Source organism: Phalaenopsis equestris, unplaced genomic scaffold (assembly GCF_001263595.1).
Source record: "Phalaenopsis equestris unplaced genomic scaffold, ASM126359v1 Scaffold000258, whole genome shotgun sequence".
Taxonomy (NCBI): Eukaryota; Viridiplantae; Streptophyta; class Magnoliopsida; order Asparagales; family Orchidaceae; genus Phalaenopsis; species Phalaenopsis equestris.
Window position 1 is genome coordinate 1,410,027 of NW_018164700.1, and position 22,384 is coordinate 1,432,410.

The 22,384-nt window shown below is 36.6% G+C and overlaps 1 protein-coding gene across 1 annotated transcript in view; it reads left to right on the forward strand.

Annotated features, from left to right (window-relative positions):
- LOC110024520 overlaps window positions 1-22,267 on the forward strand; it is a 37,711-nt gene extending 15,444 nt beyond the window's left edge. Inside the window, exons 3-14 of the mRNA XM_020724536.1 lie at window positions 11,916-12,102; window positions 12,454-12,712; window positions 13,683-13,898; window positions 13,980-14,066; window positions 14,155-14,289; window positions 14,429-14,542; window positions 14,902-15,149; window positions 15,235-15,315; window positions 15,407-15,638; window positions 15,906-16,004; window positions 16,086-16,271; window positions 21,868-22,267. Coding sequence (XP_020580195.1) covers window positions 11,916-12,102; window positions 12,454-12,712; window positions 13,683-13,898; window positions 13,980-14,066; window positions 14,155-14,289; window positions 14,429-14,542; window positions 14,902-15,149; window positions 15,235-15,315; window positions 15,407-15,638; window positions 15,906-16,004; window positions 16,086-16,271; window positions 21,868-21,966 — 1,943 coding nt within the window. The 3' untranslated portion in view covers window positions 21,967-22,267. The remainder of the gene's footprint in view (window positions 1-11,915; window positions 12,103-12,453; window positions 12,713-13,682; window positions 13,899-13,979; window positions 14,067-14,154; window positions 14,290-14,428; window positions 14,543-14,901; window positions 15,150-15,234; window positions 15,316-15,406; window positions 15,639-15,905; window positions 16,005-16,085; window positions 16,272-21,867) is intronic.
- The last annotated feature ends 117 nt before the right edge of the window (window positions 22,268-22,384 follow it).

Below are 22,384 nucleotides of genomic sequence, written 5' to 3' on the forward strand. Positions count from 1 at the left end.
CCCTTTTCTTTTGTTTATGTTTGATCTTTCCTTGCGCTCCTTTTTTGAAAGATTGTGTTGGGTATGCATAGAACAAATCCAAGTCAAGTCATATGCTCTGAGTGAATAATCTAAGTGAGGGATTGTTTGGTTGCTCGAAAATACATTGTCTTTTAGTTTAGGGCGAATAACCATGATTTCACGAGTAAATGTGTTTTGTTTGCCCTTAGAATATGACGTCTGGCCCAAGTCTTATACCACAAGTGCTACCGGGGACCTCTCTGTTAAGTCATCGCTTTAGATAGGCCGTGTCATTCACTAGACTTATTAAGTGCATCTTATCACTGTCTTCGCAGATGTAACCATTTTAACTCGCCTTTGAGGTGATTCACATGCTGCTCTATGCATGATTTTTCGTCACAAAAGAGAGAATCTAGCCACAAGGATGGATCTGTGTTCCAAGGGTGAAAGATAGGGGTTTTATTGTGCTTGGGCGTTGCAGGGCAGACATATAGTAAATGAGAGACAGCTGAATAATGTGGTTAGTGAGCCCCTCTCTTGTCAGTCGATCTTCTGGAGATCATACTCATATATAACTTGTCGGTTGTCTTCTCCGAGTGTCAGATGTGGGCCCCTTACATCAGTGAGAGTTTTGATTGACATGCCTTGGTGGAGCATGGTAAGAGTTTATGATTTAATTCTTGGGGATGTCTGTCAGCCGTTTTAATTTTTTGTTTTGGAAAAGAGATAATTTTTGTAAACATGAAGATAATTTTAAATAGAAATATGTGATTTTAATTTTTTGAAAGTAATATTTTTTATTTTTGAAAAGAGATGAGACCAAATGAGTCTCACATATTGAATAGTTTGGATAATTGAGCGCAATATCACAAGTAACATACCTATCCCGAAAAATAAACTTATCACTTATATTAGACTCAATCACATAAACTAAAGAATTTGTGACATCCGTTTGGTCTGCGAAATATTTTTATATGAGGCCAACAAGTTCCCCTACCTAATATAAGGATTATACAGAGTTTATTTTACTTGGGTTCCAAGTTTCCTATAGAGTCAAATCCCTATAGTTAATTACATCTCAAATGACCAGGATCACTTAATAAAACTCTAGATTAAGATCAGTGGTTCTGCCTTTAAGATTTCAAAGTTTAGGTTTTCACGATTGGACATAGGAAAATCAAATGGGAGTGGTTCAAACAGGAACAATTATTTTAAGGAATCCAAATGAATGAAGAGTATGGGATATCACAGATCCGAGGAAAAACCCCGGTGACCTCCCAACTATCCTATTGTTTGGCTTTATATCTTTGAAATGATGTTGTTTAATGTTTAATCCTACAATTTATTTTAGAATTTAGGACTTACATTCGCACGATTTCTGATCGTGCAAATAGCTTAAAAAGATAGGAGGATTTACACCGTACCGTACAGTAACCTCGAAATCCTAAAGTGTCATGACTTATAATTGCACAACAGGGTTATGCAAAAGCCTAAATGTGATATATGAGGATTTACATTGTGCTAGGCAAACCACCTTGAAATTCTATGGGTTGTTATTTAAACTAAGGAAAGTGCTTAGTGATATGAATTTGTTTTGACTATGCTCTTCTGAATGTCCTCGTCGTGCTGCCCACGGTGTTCGCTCCAAGCTTCTTGTCATAGCACCTTCGGGTTTGATATATGTTTTAAGGGTACATGTAATCATTCAGTTTTCCTACACTAAGGTATAGTGTATAATAGAATAATAAAACATGCCGTATAAAAGAAAAGAGCAGTAGAATGTACAGTAAAGAAGAACAGTACAGTATGCTGTGAAGTAAAATGCTGTAATGTAAATCCAACCTGCAAATCCAACCTGTACATTTGGGAGGTCTGCTGCTCCTTTAAGCGAGCTAGTGTACACTTTATAAATAATAGAAACATTGTCTGGAAAACTCGAAAAAATTAACAATTGACTTACAACGGAAAAAAAAAACTCGAGAAAATCGACAAATGACTTACAACGGAAAAATTACAACGGAAAAAAAAAATAAAACGGAAAAAAAAACTCGAGAAAATCGACAAATGACCCACAACAGAAAACTCAAGAAAATGAACAAATGACTCACGACGGGAAACTCGGGCAAATCGACAAATGACAATTCCAAGAAAATTATCAAAATCACAGGAAGATCCCGGAAAAAGGACCACGAGTGATTTGCCCAAAAATTACAATAAAACATATAAAAGATCCGAAAAGAAGGGACCGCAAGCACTCGGGTCGGGGCTAGAATCAAATATAATATATTTGTACTCGTGAGATGTCGAAGGCTACTATCGGTCACCTGGATGTATAAAACTCGCTACTCAACTAGAAGAGTGTCATACTAAACCTAACTTAGGAGGGTACTCCTTAGCCCGATATCAGTAATAAACAAGTGGACAATTAAGTTGTAATATATTTAAAATTTATATAGCATGCACATGAATTTCAGGTATACAAAAAGGAAGTTGTATCAATTTTGTAGTGAAAATATTTTTATAAATATTGTATATGTTCTTATCATGTCTGTTCTTATCAATTTTGAAAAAATATAGTTGTCCATGAGTCGATCACGTCGTCGGACATAAGACCGCCAACAACCTAAGAAGGTACGGGTCCCCCACTAGTCTTGTGTCGACGAATGATATTATCATCCTACGGTTCATCGGGCCCCTCGATTGGGTTCTGATGTCGTAGGATGAAATATCATTCTGCTCTACCATCGATGTGCCTTTGTCATGATCGCCCTAAGCCCCAAAACAAAACAGACCTACTTGCGATCTTGCTTGATGATTTCATATATAACAAAAGACTATACTCTATATGAGCACTTATGTGTCAGATATAAGCATTGAAAATCGAACCAAGAAGCAAGGAAAAAAAAAAGAATAAAATGGGGATGAGAGAGAGGAGGGAACTAATCCACCCAAAAGATTGAAAAGGAGATAATGAAGTATGAAACAACCCTCAAAACTATGACAAAAAGACCTGAAAAAAAGAGCCCACAATTCTTGAATCAATCCAAGAAGAATACCATTTTTTCAAATTTTATAATTGGATCAACCCAAGAAGAGTATCCCCTCCAAATTTTGTTTCGAACAGATCGAAACGGGCCCAAAACTAATGTGACAATTGTACCCACGGCTCCACCACCTATATGTACTCACACACCCAAGCCTGAACCTAAGTGTGACATATATATTAGCCAAGTTTTAATGTCGAACCTCCAAACTCTTTTCCAACTTACAATTTTATGATTTTCTAATCTTTTCACGAATCCAATTTATATCAACTTAATGATTTACTGAAATGAAGCTATAAGAGTCTTTCATATTTCACAAAGTAAAGGAGAATAATCCATAAAGGGAAACTTTCTAAATCTTCAAAAGCCATGCCAATATTAAATCCATTCGATTCCACCCCTTGTTAAATGCTTTTCACAATTGTATAAATGTAACACCAATTTAGAAAATATAGAAGTGCTCACGACCAGGGCAAAATGAACCTGAATAATCCTCAACAGGCTCACGGGTAAGGCCAAGAAAAGGGACAGCTGATCCTCATAACAAGCCCACAGGTGGAAGCCAGAAAATGCACAACCAAACTCCAATATAAACCCACGATTTAGGACAGGAAATAGGACAAAATCTCCAACAAGGAGAAAGCCAAGCCCCAAACCAACCATATTCAACATAAAAGAGCTACAGGTGAAGACTCACGGCCAGGGGCAGCAGAGAACAGCCAAACAGGACAAAAGGAAAACCAATTAGGATGCTCACGGATAAGGGCAGTATACCAAAACCAGTAAACAAACTTCACAACAAAGGGGAAAGTCAGGAACAACTAAACAAAATAAAATAAAACCACGTGAATATCCTCAGGTAAGGGCAGCAATTCACACAACCAACCAGCAAGCGTTCTCGGGTAGGGACAAGAAAGAGCACAACCCAACCCTAAGACAAGCTCACGGCCAGGGCAGCAAAGGCAACAGCCAACACCACAACCCTCCAATTTTCCATATAAAGAAAACACAAAGTAAGGCTCACGATTATGGGACAATAAAAGAAAGCCACCACAGATATTGTCATTGTACTCAATTGATATACATAAGAGAGTGAATGGACAAACTCCCATAAACTATCTAGATTAAAGCCATTTTATATCAAACGAGACATAATACGAATTAATCAGCTTACATCAAACATTCCAACATAGGAGCACATATTGAAATCATAATTTTTTGGATGACAAACTTCATTATCAATAATAATCTCGTCCGTAACCTGTCTAGATTGAAGCCATTTTATATCAAACGATACATAATAACAAATTGATCAGCTTACATCAAACATTCCAACATAGGAGCACACATTGAAATCATAATTTTGGTATGAAAAACTTGATTATCAATAACAATCTCGGAAGGAACATTATATGAAGAACTTCCAACCAAACCGAGGCAAGACAGGGAACCGTGACCAATAACCTGAGCCCAGCAAGAAGGGTAAGACAGGGAACCACAACAGGCACACCCGAGCCCAACAAGGTGGGACAATAAAAAAGAATAAAACACAGTTTTAGTTCAACTAAACCCAGTAAAAGAGAGCCAAAAGATAAGATTTTGAGCCAAACCAATTTCTTGTCTAAAATCCAATTAAACCCAATATAAAGGCTAAAGAAAAGAATAGAGTTTAAGCCAAAACCGCACCCACTACATAGGGAAAACAGATCAGCATTTCCAGCATGAGTTCAACCCAAAAGAGCCAAAATCGAACCAACACATGGGCAAACCGAGCCCAGCACATGGGGCAACAGAAAGAATTATGACAGATAAACTGAGCTCAGCAAAGGGAGCATACCAAGCCAAATCTCATGCAAAACCGGTCCCCAAAACCTCAGGCCAAACCGAGCCCACCAAATGGGCAAAAATAGTACAAAACTTTCAGCCAAAATCGCCAAAACCGCAGCCCACCAAATGGCTAAAACAGGGCAGAATTTTCAGCTAATATTTAATCCAATAGGAAACTAAAAGCGAGCCTACTAAATGGGTCAAAACAGGATATAATTTTCAGCTAACATTTAATCCAAAAGGAAGCAAAAACCGAGCCCACAAAATGGGTTAAAACAAAATATATTTTCCAGTTAAACCGAGCCTAGCTTCACGCCAAACCAAACCTAGCAAAAGAAATAAAAAACAGAGAAAACATCCCAAGTAAACCAAGCCCACCAAATGAGGAAAACAAAAAGACAACACTTCCGACCATCAAAGTCAAATCTCATGAAGCTTTGTGTCTTAAAATATTAGGCCCGGCATATGTTTCAAATAGTAACAGATAACATGGAACGAATAAGCATAAACAGATCCCTAATGCCAACATATTATCCAATATTGAAACTAATTCCAGCATTTAATTGAACATGAATAATAAAAAGCATCAATATTTCATTTCCAACATGAATTCTAGATGAGTAAATATCATTTCAGAGCTCATAACTATGACTTCTCCAAGTTTTATGAGCAGAAAAAGAGAAGACAGACATATTATGCTTCATTTTTATTGATTCTATCAAGTGTCCATGACTAAATATTAAAACAGGCCTAAATCTTATTTTCACATGCTTTAGAAGAGAAAAGAAATAATTTTAGGTGCCATCCGAAATGGTGCAGATTAGAGGAAAGAAGAGAAACACCTCTTAATGCAGACTGACTCTAAACAAAACTGTAAGATTCAAGAAAACACCTCCTACAGAAACCCTACCTCCTACAAAAACCCTTCTTCTAAAAGCTTCGAGAAACAACAACCAACAAACACTTCAAACTCCCAGCACATAAGAACCTAACCGAAAAGGAATTCCAGCAGAGCCTTCTCCTAAAAACCTTAAACAACAACTAGCAAAAACCTCAGCCTCCTTTTTTTTCTCAAAATTTTCAACAACCCAAAATAATACCGTAAGAAGCCCTTTTATGGGCAGAGATGAGAGGGGGACAACCACCTACCAGCCCTAAGGTGGTCGAATTAAACAACGGGAAGGAATCGTCACCTTATAGGAGGAGAAAGTAAAGCCTCGAGAAGGAGAAGAGTCGGCTAGCCGAGCTCCCACGATTGGAGAGTTGAGCGGTTGAGCGGCCACGCGAGGAAGGAGAAGAGTCGAGAGAGAGGAAGATTGTCGCGTGGATGAGCCACGGGATCTAGGGCACACAGGGAAGAGCCGAGCGGCTGATTGAGCCACAGGATGGGTCGAACGAAGTTTAAGTGTGCGGGAAAGGGGTAAATAGGGTTAGGGTTATAATTATTATTATAAGTAATAATATAAATATAAAAGTATTTAATATTTCAAAAATAAAAAACTGATTTGTATATTTTTATTCGTGCGTCATAGCATAACAAAAATGAATGTCATTTTTAGGTAATTCTGACGTTTTGGACGCGTTGGCGTGGTTCGTTACGCCGTCGGAGGTCATTTTGACGAATTCAACAATTTGCATGCACTTTGCTCGTGTCGGAAATTATAGCAATATGGGTGTCTTTCCTAGCTAAAATTGATGTCCTGGACGCGTTGGCGCAGTCCATTTTGTCATCGAAAGTTGTCCGGAGAAGTTTGCATTTTCACCCATCCTTTAAGCTCAATTTTAATCTGATCTTGTGCAACTTAGTGAATTCTGTGCATTTTGTGTGTGTGTGTGTGTGATGATAAAGTTCTGAAGAGGTTTTCCTAGGGCTTGAGATCCTATTGAGAACTTTTCCTTGAGTCTTCACATGATAGTCCTTAACCACTCGACCATACGACGATGGTTTTGAGATCATCAATGCGAGACATCACAAGAGAAATAGGAAGTGACTGGAATTTTTAAGGGGATGAATTTCAATACTAGTTTTCTAAGATAGTCAATAGGAAAGTCGTATGACTAGATTCTAGGTTCTTAAGGAAAAGAGTAATGACCTCAAAATGAGGTCAACAATGTGTCACTAAATTATTAGGCCACGAAGAGCCACAATAAATGCGTTGATCCTGCCTTCTCTCTTGGGCTTCCTATAAATTCTGGTGGATTCCATTCCAAACCTGTACCACGGAGCTGAAATGTACATTAGAATCACCCATGTAGGGTTCCAACGATCATTAAGTGAGGGGACTGAGGATGGTGGCGAGGATGAGCCTGATTATCTGAACCTTCCATCGCTCGGCTTTTGAACTTTTTGTTTGCTGAATTCACGAAGGGTGAGCTCTTGCATTCTGATTTTGGAGGTCAATCACCAGGCAAGAAGTTCGTTCGCTTTTCTCAGGCTTGTACACTCTTGAATCTGCTTCTACCTTTCTCGGTGTGCTGGACTTGGGCCTGGGCATCAGTTAGAGTTGACTGGATCGTTTTTATCTGACTATTTTCTTTGTCAATTCTGGCAGGTGTAGGGTTTTTTGTTCATGATAGATCCAACCGTCGATCCGAGCTTGCTTGGTCTCCGGCTTGTGGTGTGATTCACCAAACTGCTTCAATACGAGATCTCATATGTTGAAAAAACTTTATCTGACATGTTTGTTGTACCATCGGGCAGTCCTCTCTTGATCTTCTCCTTCTTGAGGGCCAACTCAGTGCTTTGTTTTTCTATCATGTTGAACGTGAGTTCCATCCCTTCTTTCCCCTTAGAAGTCGTAGAGCGGTCCGGACGTGGCTAAGAGATGGGTGGTCCTGAGGCTCATTTTGTCAAAAACTGATTTGAAGATGATGTTCATCAAAGTCCCAGTGTTGATTAATATACTCTTGACTTGAAAGTTGCCGTTGAGGGCAGTGAAGACAACACGTCGTTGTAAGGATTGCCCTTGTGGGGTAGATCATTATCTTTGAAGCAGATTGGAGGGTATCGCTCGACACGTTTGGAAGCAAAGCGGCCATGCATAGTTCTCCTAAAGGGAGCCTCTTCAAGCTTTCTCGGTTGGTGGCATCACTCCCATCTCCATCGAAGATAATGGTAAGTATGTCAACAATATGGTGGCTTGAGCTCGAGTAGGTTCATTTCCTTCTCTGCAGGGGCTTTCCCTGCCAAAGGGTAGTGACTTCAGGTGCTACGAGAAACTTGAGTTTCCCTACTTTGGTTGTTCTTCAATTAGGTTTTAGAGGTGTCAACATTCCTTCGTGTTATGGTCGTGGTCTTAGTGGTAGTGGAGTATCTTTTGGGACCCCAGAGGTAGCCTCTGACCTTAATGAGAGGTATTTTCTTGAAGTACTCTTTATTTCAAATGACCAACATCACCTCCACCATCGATACCTTCAAAGGAGTTGGTTGAGGGAGTTCGTGGGCTGGAGGTGGCTTTCTATTTGCATAGCGGTTCAACCGCCATTCAGGGTGTCAAACTCAGCTTTCTAGTGGAGAGTTATTTTTCCTAACAACCAATTATCTAATCCTTGAACTTAGCTTTGAACAGCGAACAAGGGTCGCTTCCTGATCTCTAACCTTCCCCACGGGTGCTTCTCTTTAGGGGTGTCTGCTCGCCCGTTTCATTCTAGAAAGAACAAGGGGAGAGTTGTTCTCTTCTGCCAATATGTGATTGTTGGTGAGATCCAGTAAGTTGACCAATGTTTTGGGGCACTGTAGGTCCAAAACATAACAGAGTGGACCTTCCTTCAGCTCTTGGGCGAGGGCCACATGAACGACCGTAGGTTATAATTCCTGCACTTCCAACATTTCCTTCTGAAATCAGGTGATGAAGGAGTGCAAGAACTCACCCTGCCCCTGGCACAGTTGTAGGAGTATCTGCAAGCTCTTGTGGGATTTTGCATGCCGATGAACTGCACAACAAACATTCTCTTGAAGTGTGTAAATGAGGTGATCAACACTAGTGGTAGTTTTTTGAACCATCAGAGGGTAAATTTTCTTAGCTTCGTGAAGAAGATGTGACATTTCGACATGTCATTTATGTTGAGCAATCACATTGCCGACTCGAAAGAGGCGATATGGTCAGTCGGGTTCAATCGTCATCGGTAAAATTCCAGGCTTGGAATCTTGAAACGCTCAGAGGATTCAACTTTAGAGATTTTCTTGAATAAAACGTTGTTCGACTGCATAGGTTGTGGTGCTTTGGTGCTCCATATCTGTTGTGGTCGAGTGGCACTGAACCTGCACCGTCGGGGTAGTGAGTGTCTTTCTCCCATTCAAAGTCTGGAGGGTTTCATCTGGTGTTTGGTGCGCGAGCTCCCTGCAGGTGGCGAGACGCCGCTGATCGCGACAATTGTGTTTTCTTTTTAGTTAGTGCTCTGTTTTTGGAGTTTGTTGATTTGCTAAGACACAAATTCTTGGGTGCAGTTTATGTTTTTTGTAGTCACTCAATTTTGGGATTCTTCTTCTCGAGTTACTCTTCTTCTTGTTTGTAGCATGATCCATTCTTGCCACACATTTTAGGGCATTTTACTTAGATTTGTCCGTAAATCACATCCATGAATAGAGCGTAATATATATATATATATATATTGAAAAGACAAAATTTATTGATATAAAAGAGAGGATACAAATGTTTTAGTGATTGAGTACAAAAAACCTATTCACAAGGATTACAACTAAACGTAATCCCCAAAAATATAACAAAAAGAAAACAACTCCTAATCATGGTAGGTGTAGTTGGTGGATATACCACTTCCCCTTCCTTTGGATCTAGGGAGGGAGTCCAACAACATATTGAGATGTGGGCTTTCGCCCAAAAATATGAGACAGTCATCCTGAGAATTATTGAGATCTAACATTCCTTTTTTGTTCTTCCTAGATTTGTAAACCTGCTAATTATCTGCTAGAGGTAGTCACGTCTGAATAATAGGTGGACATTCGATGGAGGTAAACTGCTGATCTGACTCAGTCTACAACACACCTTGATCCTGACACTCCTCCAAAACCTGATTACCCTCTTCTCTCACAATAGATGGTTCCAAGACACTTTGGCTAGCATCTGCTACAACAAAATTCATAGTATTTGTGATCTGAGGAAGAGCTGCCTCAACCACATAATAGTAGGAAACTGCTGGTATGGTAGGTGAGGAGTAGTCTTATGAGTCAAATTTTCTTTCAACATTTCTGGAAGATTAACAGTGTCTGCTATATTTTCCTCCACATGTATGATGTTGTTAGTACCTGCCGATCTCAAATGTGGGTGAAGCCTGAAGCATTTGATAGGTGTGTGCCAACAGTTTACAGTGATTGCAGTAGTAGGATCTTTGTTCTGCAACAATTGACTGTCAATACCCATTGTGGGCAGTACCAAGCTATATTTCGTCCACATCAGGGAGGGTGATATCCCTTTCAACAAGAAATCTTGCAACCAAAGGCATGGTATTGAAGGTGGGTGTATCCAATTTTATAGGTCTCTCTAGTGCAGCTCCAATAGAATTAGGACTTGACGATTGAAGTAGTGCAACTTTAGGCCGTATAGTTTAAACCAGATTGACACTATAGGTGGTTCTTGGCTAGGGTCAAATGCAGGAGACCACTTATGCAGTTTCATATATTTTCCATCTATTGTCTAAACTTTTTGGAAAATATTTTGGCATAGTCATCCACTTTAGATAATTGTATCATCACATGTCTCCCATCAAAGAGGTCAACCTTCCAAAGTTCCAATAGTTTGAGATCTTCAAAAGTCTTTAGAACGATTTCCATTTTAAGATGTTCCAATTGAAACTTCCCAATGAGGGTGAATTTGCACTTGTTAACCAGGTTAGAAACTTCAACATCAGAAAAGAATAGAGCTAGTTTGCCACTCTTCCTACACGTATTCTTGATAAGGTTGCAGTCCTCCTGGACTTCAAATGATTCATGGTAAACCTGAGGGAAAAACTGATCTGATCCCATAAAACCAACCATATCAACAAAAGAAGCCTTTCCAAGGTTTAAAATTGAAGTAGTCGGTGGTTGAGAAGGAGCATTAGCCATGGAACAGGGAGTTGAACAGCGGTAAGCTACAAGGATTGAGTCTAGACCGCGAGTAGCTCACGTACATGCAAGGAGGACGGACGCAAGTGCAACATGAGACGGAGCCGTAGCAGACAGAGCCCCAGAAGTGCGAATGCAGGAGATGCAGCTGACAACGGAAGATGAAACAGAGGAGCGAAACCTCTTCTTCTTCTTCTTCGAGCGTGAAATAACCGCGGAACAGACGACGCGAGACGAAGAAGCCGACGTCGCACGACACAGACGAAGCACGATGAAAAGGAGGAAACACGATGAAGAGGAAATCAACGAAGAGCAAATCGACGAAGAGATACCAGGTTTCGCCATAATGGCGAAACTTTAGCAAAACAAAATGGAAACAGACGACATTTATATATAGTTAGTTGGTATTAGGTTTCAACTACTTATATTATATTTAATGCCCCTCTATTTATAGAGGCCTAGATTGTTGTGAAATGACACTTATACTCCTTATCTTTTGGACTCTTAAACGTGTACATTTGTGATTTATACAACTCCACTTTTGCCCTTATCGTGATCGGGGCAATATTTAAAATAAAGACATTATAACTTTCGGTTTTTGGTCGGTTGAATTTTGATCGGTCGACCTCATGTCATTTATCTGTAGTTGTCATTCTTCGGTTTCGGCATGTTCTTTGTTCTGAATCATCAGATCTATGGAAGATTCAGTTAAGTGCCTTTTTGTTGTACATGTGGTAAAGATGTTTTCAATCTGTGTGATGATTATTTTTGCAGCTAGCTTGAATCTTGAGATTTGTCAAATTGATTTCAAAATTGCCTTACTACATGGTGGCTTGGAAGAATTTTACCTATCTATCATATTTTACCACTAATCCACACTTGAATATGATAATATTTAGCCAAACGTTGCATCCATTCTTTTTTTCCCTTTATTTCTACTCATCATTAAGAGATATGTACTGATATCATAATTGCTATAATAGGTGAAGGATGTTCTGAGAATTTGCAATTTGATTGCAACCTTCCATCATCACCTGGGAGTCCATATGGCCCATGGCTTGTTTCTTCTTGTCCTGCTTATTGTGATAGAACTAGAGCTATGTGCTTTTGTGGGGAAGGGACAAAGTATCCATATAGGCCAGTTGCAGAGGCTTGTGGATTTAAAATAAAGTAACAAATATATTATGGGGCATTTACATAAATAACACACAATTCTTATGTATTTACATATCTCACATATAAAATTTCATATTTACACACATAGCACTCAAATCTTTTATATCACATAAAAAATTGCATTATTATCTCTTTTTGAAAGTGAAGTACACCTTTTCATGTGTAGGTTTAAAGCACCAAAGTGCTATGCATGTAAATATGAAAGTTTAGGTGTGGAATATGTAAATACATAAGAATTGTGTACTATGTATGTAAATTTCTTATATAGTATATATGCTTTGCCTTATCATTATCTTAATAGTATCATATATTAAATTGATTATTTGAAGTAATTATCTTCTTCAGCATGCCTACCGAACCTGGAGGTCCCAAGATTGCCGATTGGTCGAAAGATGATTTGGAAAATGTATATACAACAAATGGTAGCAGACATGGCTGGTGTAATGTAGATCCAGCAGAAGCGTATTCTAATAAGGTGAAGTTCAAAGAGGAGTGTGATTGTAAATATGATGGCCGATGGGGAAGATTCTGTGAAATACCGACAGAATGCAGTTGTATTAACCAATGTTCTGGGCACGGATATTGTCGTGGGGGAGCTTGCCAGGTATGTGTAACAATTTTGTGTCATGGAGATTTCATATTTGCTCTTTAAGGGGCATTTACATGCATACTTCACAGCTCTTATGTATTTACATATCTAACACCTAAACTTTAATATTTACATTCATAGCACTCAAATATTTAACATCACACCAAAAATACCACTTTTACTAACTGCTTAAAAGTCAAGTGCACCTTTTTATACATAAGTTTATAGCACCAAGGTGTTATACATGTAAATATTAAACTTTTTGTGTTTGATATGTAAATTCATAAGAATTGTTTGGTACATATGTAACTTTCCCTTAAAATAGATGTAAAATGATCTAAACCAGTTGGAAGAGAGTGCGGCCATAATGATTCTCTTTTCTGTGCAACATATTTTTCAAGTAAAAAAGTAACTTGATGTAAAGTAAATGATGCTAATTTAGAACAAATCAAACACCTTCGAAGTTAACTCGCTTCCATAAGTTGGCTTTGTATCTTCTTTGCGACAGAAGAAACAATCTCTTGATCTATTTGCAATTGGGTAAACAAGCTTAAATCATAGGAGAGAGCTGATTGTTGTATACTCTTACCTGAAAAATTTAATTTACCATTCAATCTCAGACTTGCTAGCCTCAATACATATAGCGCAAATTATATCTGAACTCAAGAATATGGCAGTATAACTCCTAAAATCACACCCACACTTTGTTTATAAGAGGAGTGTCAGCATGGCCTCCATTTATTTGTCAAAGGACATTTTAGTCTGAAAGTCTATAAAAGTATCAATTAAATACATAAGACTTTTTTAAAGGTGGCTAAATTAGTCCTCTTTGGAGGCTATTTTAACCCATATAAAATGAGTCTGGGGTTTAATTTGATATTTTTATAGACTCTAGGATTAAAATAATTAGGGGACTATTTTGGCAATTTACTCTTTTGCTTATTCTTTTCTTAGTCTGTTTGACTGAAATGGTGTCCTCCTGCAGTGCGGCGGAGGCTGGTATGGGACCGATTGCAGTATTCCTTCAGTCTCATCACCCATAAAGGAATGGCCTCTTTGGCTAAGACCATCAACTGTAGAGGTACCAGATAAAGCAACTTTAGATAATGACTTCGCTGGTATTAAAGCAATTGTTAGAAAGAAGAGACCTCTAATATACCTGTATGATCTTCCCCCAGATTTCAATAGTCATCTCCTTGAGGTCAGCTGTTGGACTAAATTTCCCTGATTTAAACTTTTGTTTAGGTTTATAGGTGCCAATTTGATTTTTTGGCGGTTGCAGGGTAGGCATTTCAGATTCGAGTGTGTAAACAGATTATACACTGAGAAAAACAGAACTTTGTGGACTTCTCAGTTGTACGGCGCACAGGTGTTATTTGATGAAGATTTCAATTTCATTGAAGTATATTCATGTCCTCAATTAGTTCTCCAACTGTTCTCTTATCCTCCATTTTTAGATGGCACTTTATGAGAGCATTCTAGCAAGCTCTCATCGTACTTTGAATGGTGAAGAAGCAGACTATTTCTTTGTTCCAGTTCTCGATTCATGCATAATTACTCGAGCGGATGATGCCCCTCATCTAAGCTTGCGGGTATAAATATCTACATAGTAGTACATGCTGTTGATTAGAGCCTGATATCTCTATTTGATATGACATCTTTTAACTTTCCTTGCCATGAATATACTGTTAGAAAGATGGAGAAATCCTGAATAATTTGCTTTTATTTCAGGAACAGATGGGTCTGAGAAGTTCCTTAGCGCTTGACTTTTATAAGAAGGCGTATCGACATATAGCTCATCATTATCCATACTGGAACCGTACCTCAGGAAGGGATCATATATGGGTATTATGTTTAGTTTGTTAATTCACCGACCTGCAAATAGTTTGGATAAAACCAGATTTGTTCTTCTTGATTTATTTTTTGAAGATTCACATGCCTACCACTCAATTCCTATGTATTTATGTGTCTAAGACCTAAACCTCAATTTGTACGTATGTACAGCTTGCCTATGTTTGAAAAGGTGTATTTCACATTTTAGAAGTTAAAATAGTGGTATTTTTTATGTGATATAAAAAATTTGGGTGGTATAAATATAAAAAGTAAATTATTAGGTGTTAGAATTCTAAATGCATAGGAATTGGGTTGTATATATGCAAATGCCCCTTCATTTCGGTTCTAATCAAGCTGGTTCTGTGAGGCAGTTCTTTGCATGGGACGAAGGTGCTTGCTACGCTCCAAAAGAAATCTGGAACAGTATGATGTTAGTCCACTGGGGAAACACAAATACAAAACACAACCACTCAACAACAGCTTATTGGGGTGATATCTGGGACAGTATTCCTTCCGATAGAAGAGGAAACCATCCATGCTTTGATCCAGAGAAGGATCTTGTGCTCCCTGCTTGGAAGAGGCCTGAACCCGGTGCAATTTGGTTAAAATTATGGGCTAGGTTGTAAAACAGAAACATAATTCTGGATTTCCATTGAACTCTTGATTTGTTATTCTAAAAATATATGATTGGAACATATTCACAGGCCTCTTAAGAGAAGAACTACATTTTTCTACTTCAATGGAAATTTAGGTCCCGCATATCAAGATGGTCGACCCGAGGATACGTATGTTTTGACACTTAAAACTGATTTTTTACGTCTTTTTCCTCCCATACGGATGAGTTTGAATCTGCTATTGTGCTTAATTATATTTCAGGTACAGTATGGGCATTAGACAGAAGCTAGCTGCAGAGTTTGGTTCTACTCCTAATAAGGAGGGAAAGCTTGGGAGACAGCATACTTCTAATGTTACAGTAACCCCAATGCGTTCTTCAAAGTACTTTGAAGAACTCGCAAGCTCCATTTTCTGTGGTGTTCTTCCTGGAGATGGTTGGAGTGGTCGCATGGAAGATAGCATTCTCCAAGGATGTGTTCCTGTGATAATTCAGGTAAAATTTGGGTGCATCATGCAGCATTCTCCTTATTTTTAGGTTTTTTTTTTATATATTTGCGTTTTTCTTTTTATTTTCTTGCTGATCTTGCAATTAAGAAATATTTCATTGAAGTATTTAGTACTTTTTTTTTTTAACTTCAGCTTTAAAGATCTCTTTGTTTAAGCCTCTTAGAATTTGTATCGTCACTAGAAGTACAGAAGTTGAATTTTTATTACAATACATGTCCTGATTTTTCAAGCCTGAGCAACCGAGTTGTTGCAGGATGGGATTTTCTTGCCATATGAGAATATACTCAATTACAGAAGTTTTGCTGTCCGTATAACTGAGGATGAAATTCCAAATTTGGTTAAGATACTTCGGGTATAGTAACTTCTTTTGTTATTATCAATGGAAGAGTTCTCTTTTCTCTTTGTTCTTTGAAGGCTTGTAAGTTTACTGCAGGGGATCAATGAAACAGAAGTGGAATTCATGTTAGCAAACATTCGCCATATTTGGCAGAGATTCCTATATCTTGACACTCTTTTGCTTGAAGCTAAGAGACAAAGCAGTTTGTTTTCTGCTGAAGAAGATTGGGCGGTTGAATTCTCAAAACTAGGAGACGATGATGTGTTTGCCACATTCATACAGGTATGAAAGTTCTATGCATTTGTGTTGAATTGAATATCCTTAAAACCGAACCTTAAAATTTGGTAAAAATATAATCCAACATGGAATTACACAGTCTCTCATATGCATCCGGCTTTTTAACAAAAAAAAATTAAATTTGATACTTTTACCGTCAAATATATTGTTCTAATTCAGCCTACTTGGTAAAAAGCAAAAAGGCAACCTCAAGTCTTTGGCTTTGTTATGCGTTTTTTATTAATAATTACCAGTAGAACTAAAGAAACAATCTTCTTCAATCACTGGGCCATAGAGAATTTAATGAACTAGACATTTTTGGAACTTGAAGTTAGAAGATCAATAGGGGCTATGGTCCCTAACAAGAATCAATTGTAATAGGATTGATATGAACATTCCAAGCATGATTGTGACATTCTGCATGAATAGAAGAGGATGAAGGTTTGTGTTAAGAATCTTAAGAGTGTTGGCTTTGAAAATTTGCACCCTGGCTTCCTTTGATGATGTCATAATTTTTTTTTGTGCTTCAGGACAAATTTTTAGTAGATTAGAAATGTAGATAAAATACTACCTAAAGGTTTCACCCTCATTTTTTGAGGACCTTAAGATCTCCGTTCAAGATCTCCTATAGGACTGGCCTTTTAGATTAATTATCTTTTCTGATAGCGGGAGAGTACTTTTCATTAAGGCTATTCATTAGGGTGTTAATTGTTTAGCATATAGTAGCTATAATTTAGGTTTTGGGTTATAGAAAGTCATCACCATAAGCTTAGAGCAAATAGTGGGGAGAATAATGATGAATCTGATCAATATCTCATGTTTCTGTCATTTCGGGTTGTCATGGACCCTAGTTTATCTTGGTAAGAAGAATTATTCGAGCTAACTTGATAAAAGAATGCTTATCAATAGTCATGAGTTGATTAGTCTAAGAGATCCTTATAAACTTGAGATAAAAGTATACATGTAGATTGTTCGAGCCGATCTTAGATAATTATTCTTATTCTCAGTACCATATTAAGTACACACTATGATTCACAACTCAATTGGACACGAAGTTATTGGGAAATGTACAGGTTATAACTATAAATATAATATAGTAGAGTCGTTGGGTTAACCACTCGATCTGAAGCTGTGTTCATAACTACTATATCTGTGGAGTCGTTAAGCCAAAAATACGAATCAAGAACTCAGGCCACATCCTTACTAACATAAATTATTTTAAGTATGAATGTAGTAATACACTTTATATGACATTCATTCTTTATAAGTTTTAATTAATCATAAATTTTTCACATTCAACAAATAATTATGGAGTCTGGATGAGATTTTATATTAGCTTTTATGCGATAAAATTCTACTTAAGACACTTTTATTTCATATTTTTTTCTTATATTTTTACACCCCATTGAAATTTATGTTTTAAAAAAATTACTTAAAACTTGTGTATATTTTAAAAATAAGAAGCCCATGGATTGAAATTTACATTCAACATGGCCATCATCAACGATTTGGTTAACTTTGAAAATTGATGAATCTGTCTTGCTTACAAAGGTTCAAGTTCATAACTTATATTAATCAAATTTATTCAAAATATTTTTTGAGCTTAATTATTGAAATAGACCATTTCTATTGATAATCATTATCAACACGTCCACTATCGAGCATAAATTATTCTGTATTTAGATTTAGGATTAAAAAACTTCAATTTTAGGAGTCGGCCCCTCAATTGAGTCTGACCTTCAACACGATTTTCATCGAACTAAAAATTGCTGAAACATTCATATTTGTAATTTAATTAAAATTAAATATTTCAATGTCATCAAAACATAAGACTTGTTAATTTTAGCTCTTTTAAAGAGAAGGATCAGACTGGTTAGGGGTAAGCTCAGTCCCATCAACTCTAATCCTCTTTAGGAGAAAGATCTGACTAACCAAAATGGGAGTTGGGTCTTGCATACTCTCGACCCTTCGAGAAGGAGGATCAGATTGGATTAATAACATTGCCTTATAGACAAGGTGACCCACTGAAAAACATGAATTAGTTAATGATTTTAAATTTCATTTTTAAAAGATTTATTTTTGAAAAACTTAAATGATCGTTGTACGATTTTCAAATTAGATTACACTTTAATTAAACTTATGTTCAACTCGCATTTCATTCTCAGATCAAATATTTGAGATTTCTATATACCGATTAGTCGGTGTGGATATGGGTGTTTTTAAATTTCAAGGGCTTGAGCACATTTTAATAAATTTACATGCTTTTCAAGACGACTTATGTTTAAATTAAATAGTGTTTAATAAAACACGTGCAAAATTTTATTTGTTTTAACGAACTAATGTGTGCAAAGCTTTACTTTGACTTTTTTCAAGAAAATATTTTCTGTCCATTTGTATATTAGTGTTACAAATCTCATAGCAGTGTGAACGTTCTAAAATTTGATCAATCAATAATAATTTACTGACTTAATTGTTCAATGACATTTCATTCTCGCTCACAAGGAAGCATTAACTTCGCTACTTGGGCTGTCAAAACGGCTCGTTGTTCGCGAACACCTCGTGTTCGGCTCGTTAAGAAGCTCGTGTTCGGCTCGTTAATTTCGTTCGATAAGTTAACGAGACGAACACGAACTAAGATGTGTTCGTTCGTGTTTGACTCGTTTTGGCTCGAAATACTACTCATCAAGTTTATATATATATATTAAGTAGTATTTTAAAAAAATCTAATTGACAACAAGGCTACAAAGATTTATAATCAATTAAAATATTGATTAAGAAAATAGAAAAAAAATTATTAAATTAGATTCAAATGATGTTTTAATATAAATAATAATTTTTAAATCTTGCTCAAACACTTATTGTTTTATGGCTACATCATTAGGGTTGTTAAAATGACTCTTTGTTCGTGAACAACTCGTGCTCGACTCGTTAAGCAAACGAGCCGAACACGAATACACTTTTTGAGCTCGTGTTCGGCTCGTTTACACCCCTATTCACTACAAGGCAATTACGTATTTTGATTTTGTTAGAAAATTAACTTTCAACTTCATTACATGTTCTTTATAATTCCTTACATTCCATTCAACAAGAATTTTAATAGATTCCAAATATTCAATATAAGGCCCAATTTTTTCCCGTTGGTGGGTCAATGATTTCCTTATCAATTTCATTCATGCTTATAGATGAACAATAGAGTTTCATGTAAGTCTCATGCAAATTTTATTTGTATTCAATTCTTTTTTATTTTAATTATTCAAGATAATTCAGGCATCTATTTTTTCATCAATTTATTATTTATACTTATATTTTGTTTATTTTTTAGTCCAATAGGTTCATTTTAATGGATCCTTTTATAGAATTTTAACCGCTACATATTAGAAGTGCATTATTAGTGTCACGAGACACCACAGCAAAAATTTTTTTAATCAATAGTGTTTGACCAAACTTGTGTAAATCATCAATACTTGCATGAAAAAAGATAAAAGATTTTTTTATTATTGGAACGATTACAAGTAATTATATTTATATTTTTTCTTGATCACCTTGGAATACATATGTGACTACATAGCATATTCTTATATTAGGAGTATTCTTTTTTTTGGGTGGACAAATTTCTAGCATGAAATTTTTTTGATGTAGGAGAAAATACCTAACAATCATTTCATCTCATCTGTAGAAAATAAAAAAAAAAAATTGTGTAGTTTGCAAATGCAAATACACATTTTCTTAGGATGAAATGATTGCTTGGTGATTGGGCATTTATTTATGCACCAAATGTTACTAGAAACTTGCCATCAAATAATAAAACAAGAGACAATTACATACAGACCATCCTAAATATTGATATTTACAAGTTAATCACTCAGGTGGTTTTTATGAACTGTCAAACCGTTGTATTTAGGTGTGCCACTATCAAACTATTGAGAATTTGATAAAAAATTAAAATGTGGGTTGGGGTTTTACAATGAATTTTGATGTATGAGTAAGAATTTGAAAAATGGTTGAAAGAAGGTGGTTTATGTAATTGCCCCGAAAATAATACACAATTCTTTCTAAATTTTTCTCTCTTTCTAGAGAGAGAAAGTGGGAATGAGGTGATTTTTCCGTGCGAAGAAAGAAAATGAGAGTGAGGCTGTTGTGGTATGGTTGGCTTGCAGTTTTGTGTTGTGTGGTTGGCTTGCAGTTTGTGGTGCAATTAGGTGAAGAAGGTACTTTAGCTCGTGGAAATAGTCACGTGACTGAAGTGAGCCTGACAAAGGAGAGTGCAGGCTGTGAAAGGTACTTTGGCTCGTGGAAATAGTCACGTGATTGAAGTGAGCCTGACAAAGGAGAGTGCAGGCTGTGAGTTGTTTGCCGGAAGTGAATGATAGTGGCAAAGCAAGGCTGAGGGAGAACTGGGAGGAACAAGAGTGCGAAGGGAGGAGCCTTGGTGTTCGAGTAGGTTTAGGGAAGAGGAGAGAGAGATTCTCACCGTTTGCGTGCTCGGTGTAGGAGGAGGTGGTGAGGTCTTTGCGTAATGGAAAAGAGTGACCAGGTGTGGTTTTTAGGCCTGAGATGCGGGGAGGGTGCTACAATAGTTTCTTTAAACAACCGCAGCTGCGCCAAACAAACCTTAAATCTCATAATTCTACAGATTTAATAAGATTAAAGTAAAAATGAAACAACTCTCACGTGGCGTCTTATCTCAATTCATGTATATTTGCCACCAACTCTTTATTGGACCGAAAGGAGGAGAAATATGAGAGTTTCAGATGTTTTTGTACGTCACGATCCCATCGTTGCCTTCTCAACTCTAACTCCAATGTGAGAGTTAGGTCATGAAGGCGATAGTTTTGGCGAAATTGATAGAGGGGATAGGGATGTTGGCTAGGTTTTTGGGTTCGAGAGGTGAGGGGATTTATGGTTTTAATTTAATTTTTTTTAAGTTAATTTAATTTATTAGTAACTAATAATTATCTAATATGTTATCCATATAATTATAATTAAATAAATTTATATGTAAATATTTAATTATTGATTTGTATAATTATAACTAAAAATTTTAAATTAAATTTAAGTCGACTTAATATTTATATCATTAAGAAAGATCATATAGCTGCTTTTGAAGGCATGCTTCTAAAATACGGGATTTAAGTTTTTGACAAAGGCATGCTTCTAAAGTTTTTAACAATCTAAATCCTACTAAATCTTACTAAAAGTTACCAAATAGTTTCTCAGAATGTATCATTACTCATTACTTACTAACATACCAACCAGTTTTCAAGATTTAACCCCCTCAGAATTTGATAAATCCAGATTTACATGATTTATTAAATCCTATTTAAACTAAATCCTACTTACAACCAAACACCCCCTAAAAGTGCAGTATATATTTTCATACATAGATCTATGATATTAAACTATTTTAACTATAGTTGTCAAACTTTAGGTGGTAGATATATAACTACACTAGAACTGTTTGGCATATACTGTTTGGCATGTATGTAAATTTTCCTTTATTTTATTTTGTAAATAGAGCCCCAAAGCTTTGTTAGGAATGCCTAATCAAAAGAAATTAAGCAGCTACAGTGTGTAGCAGACTCATTATTGTCATTTGAAACAGATATTACATTATAAACTGCACAATGATACCTGGAGGCGACATCTTAATCAAAAGAAAGACTATGGCCTACCAAAGTCCTGTCAGAGAAGAACTTCTTAGACATGGAAATTGATAACACACAACTCAACCTTCACTTTCAGAAGAACTTTCTGCAGAGGAAGCAGCTAGCTTCATTTCCAAATTTTTATTACAAGATCTTAGCTTTCCAAACCATTTTGTTAAGGGAATTTGATGAGATCAATTTGCCTAATGATTGTAGAGAATATTGATAAAATAAAAACGCAATTTAGGCTGATCCATTCTGCACTATGTGCAAGTTAATTTTTCCAACATTTATTGTATGAAAAACCATAATTCTTTCATTTGTGGAATCGAATGATTCAGAGCATGCATTTATCAGCTCACATTTTGTAAAATTGTTTGGCACAGATGAATTATGTAAATTTTTTATTTTATTTTTGTTAGATGCTTTTGTCAAAGTAATTAAAATAGATTTTGTGAGATCTGAAGGTGTGAT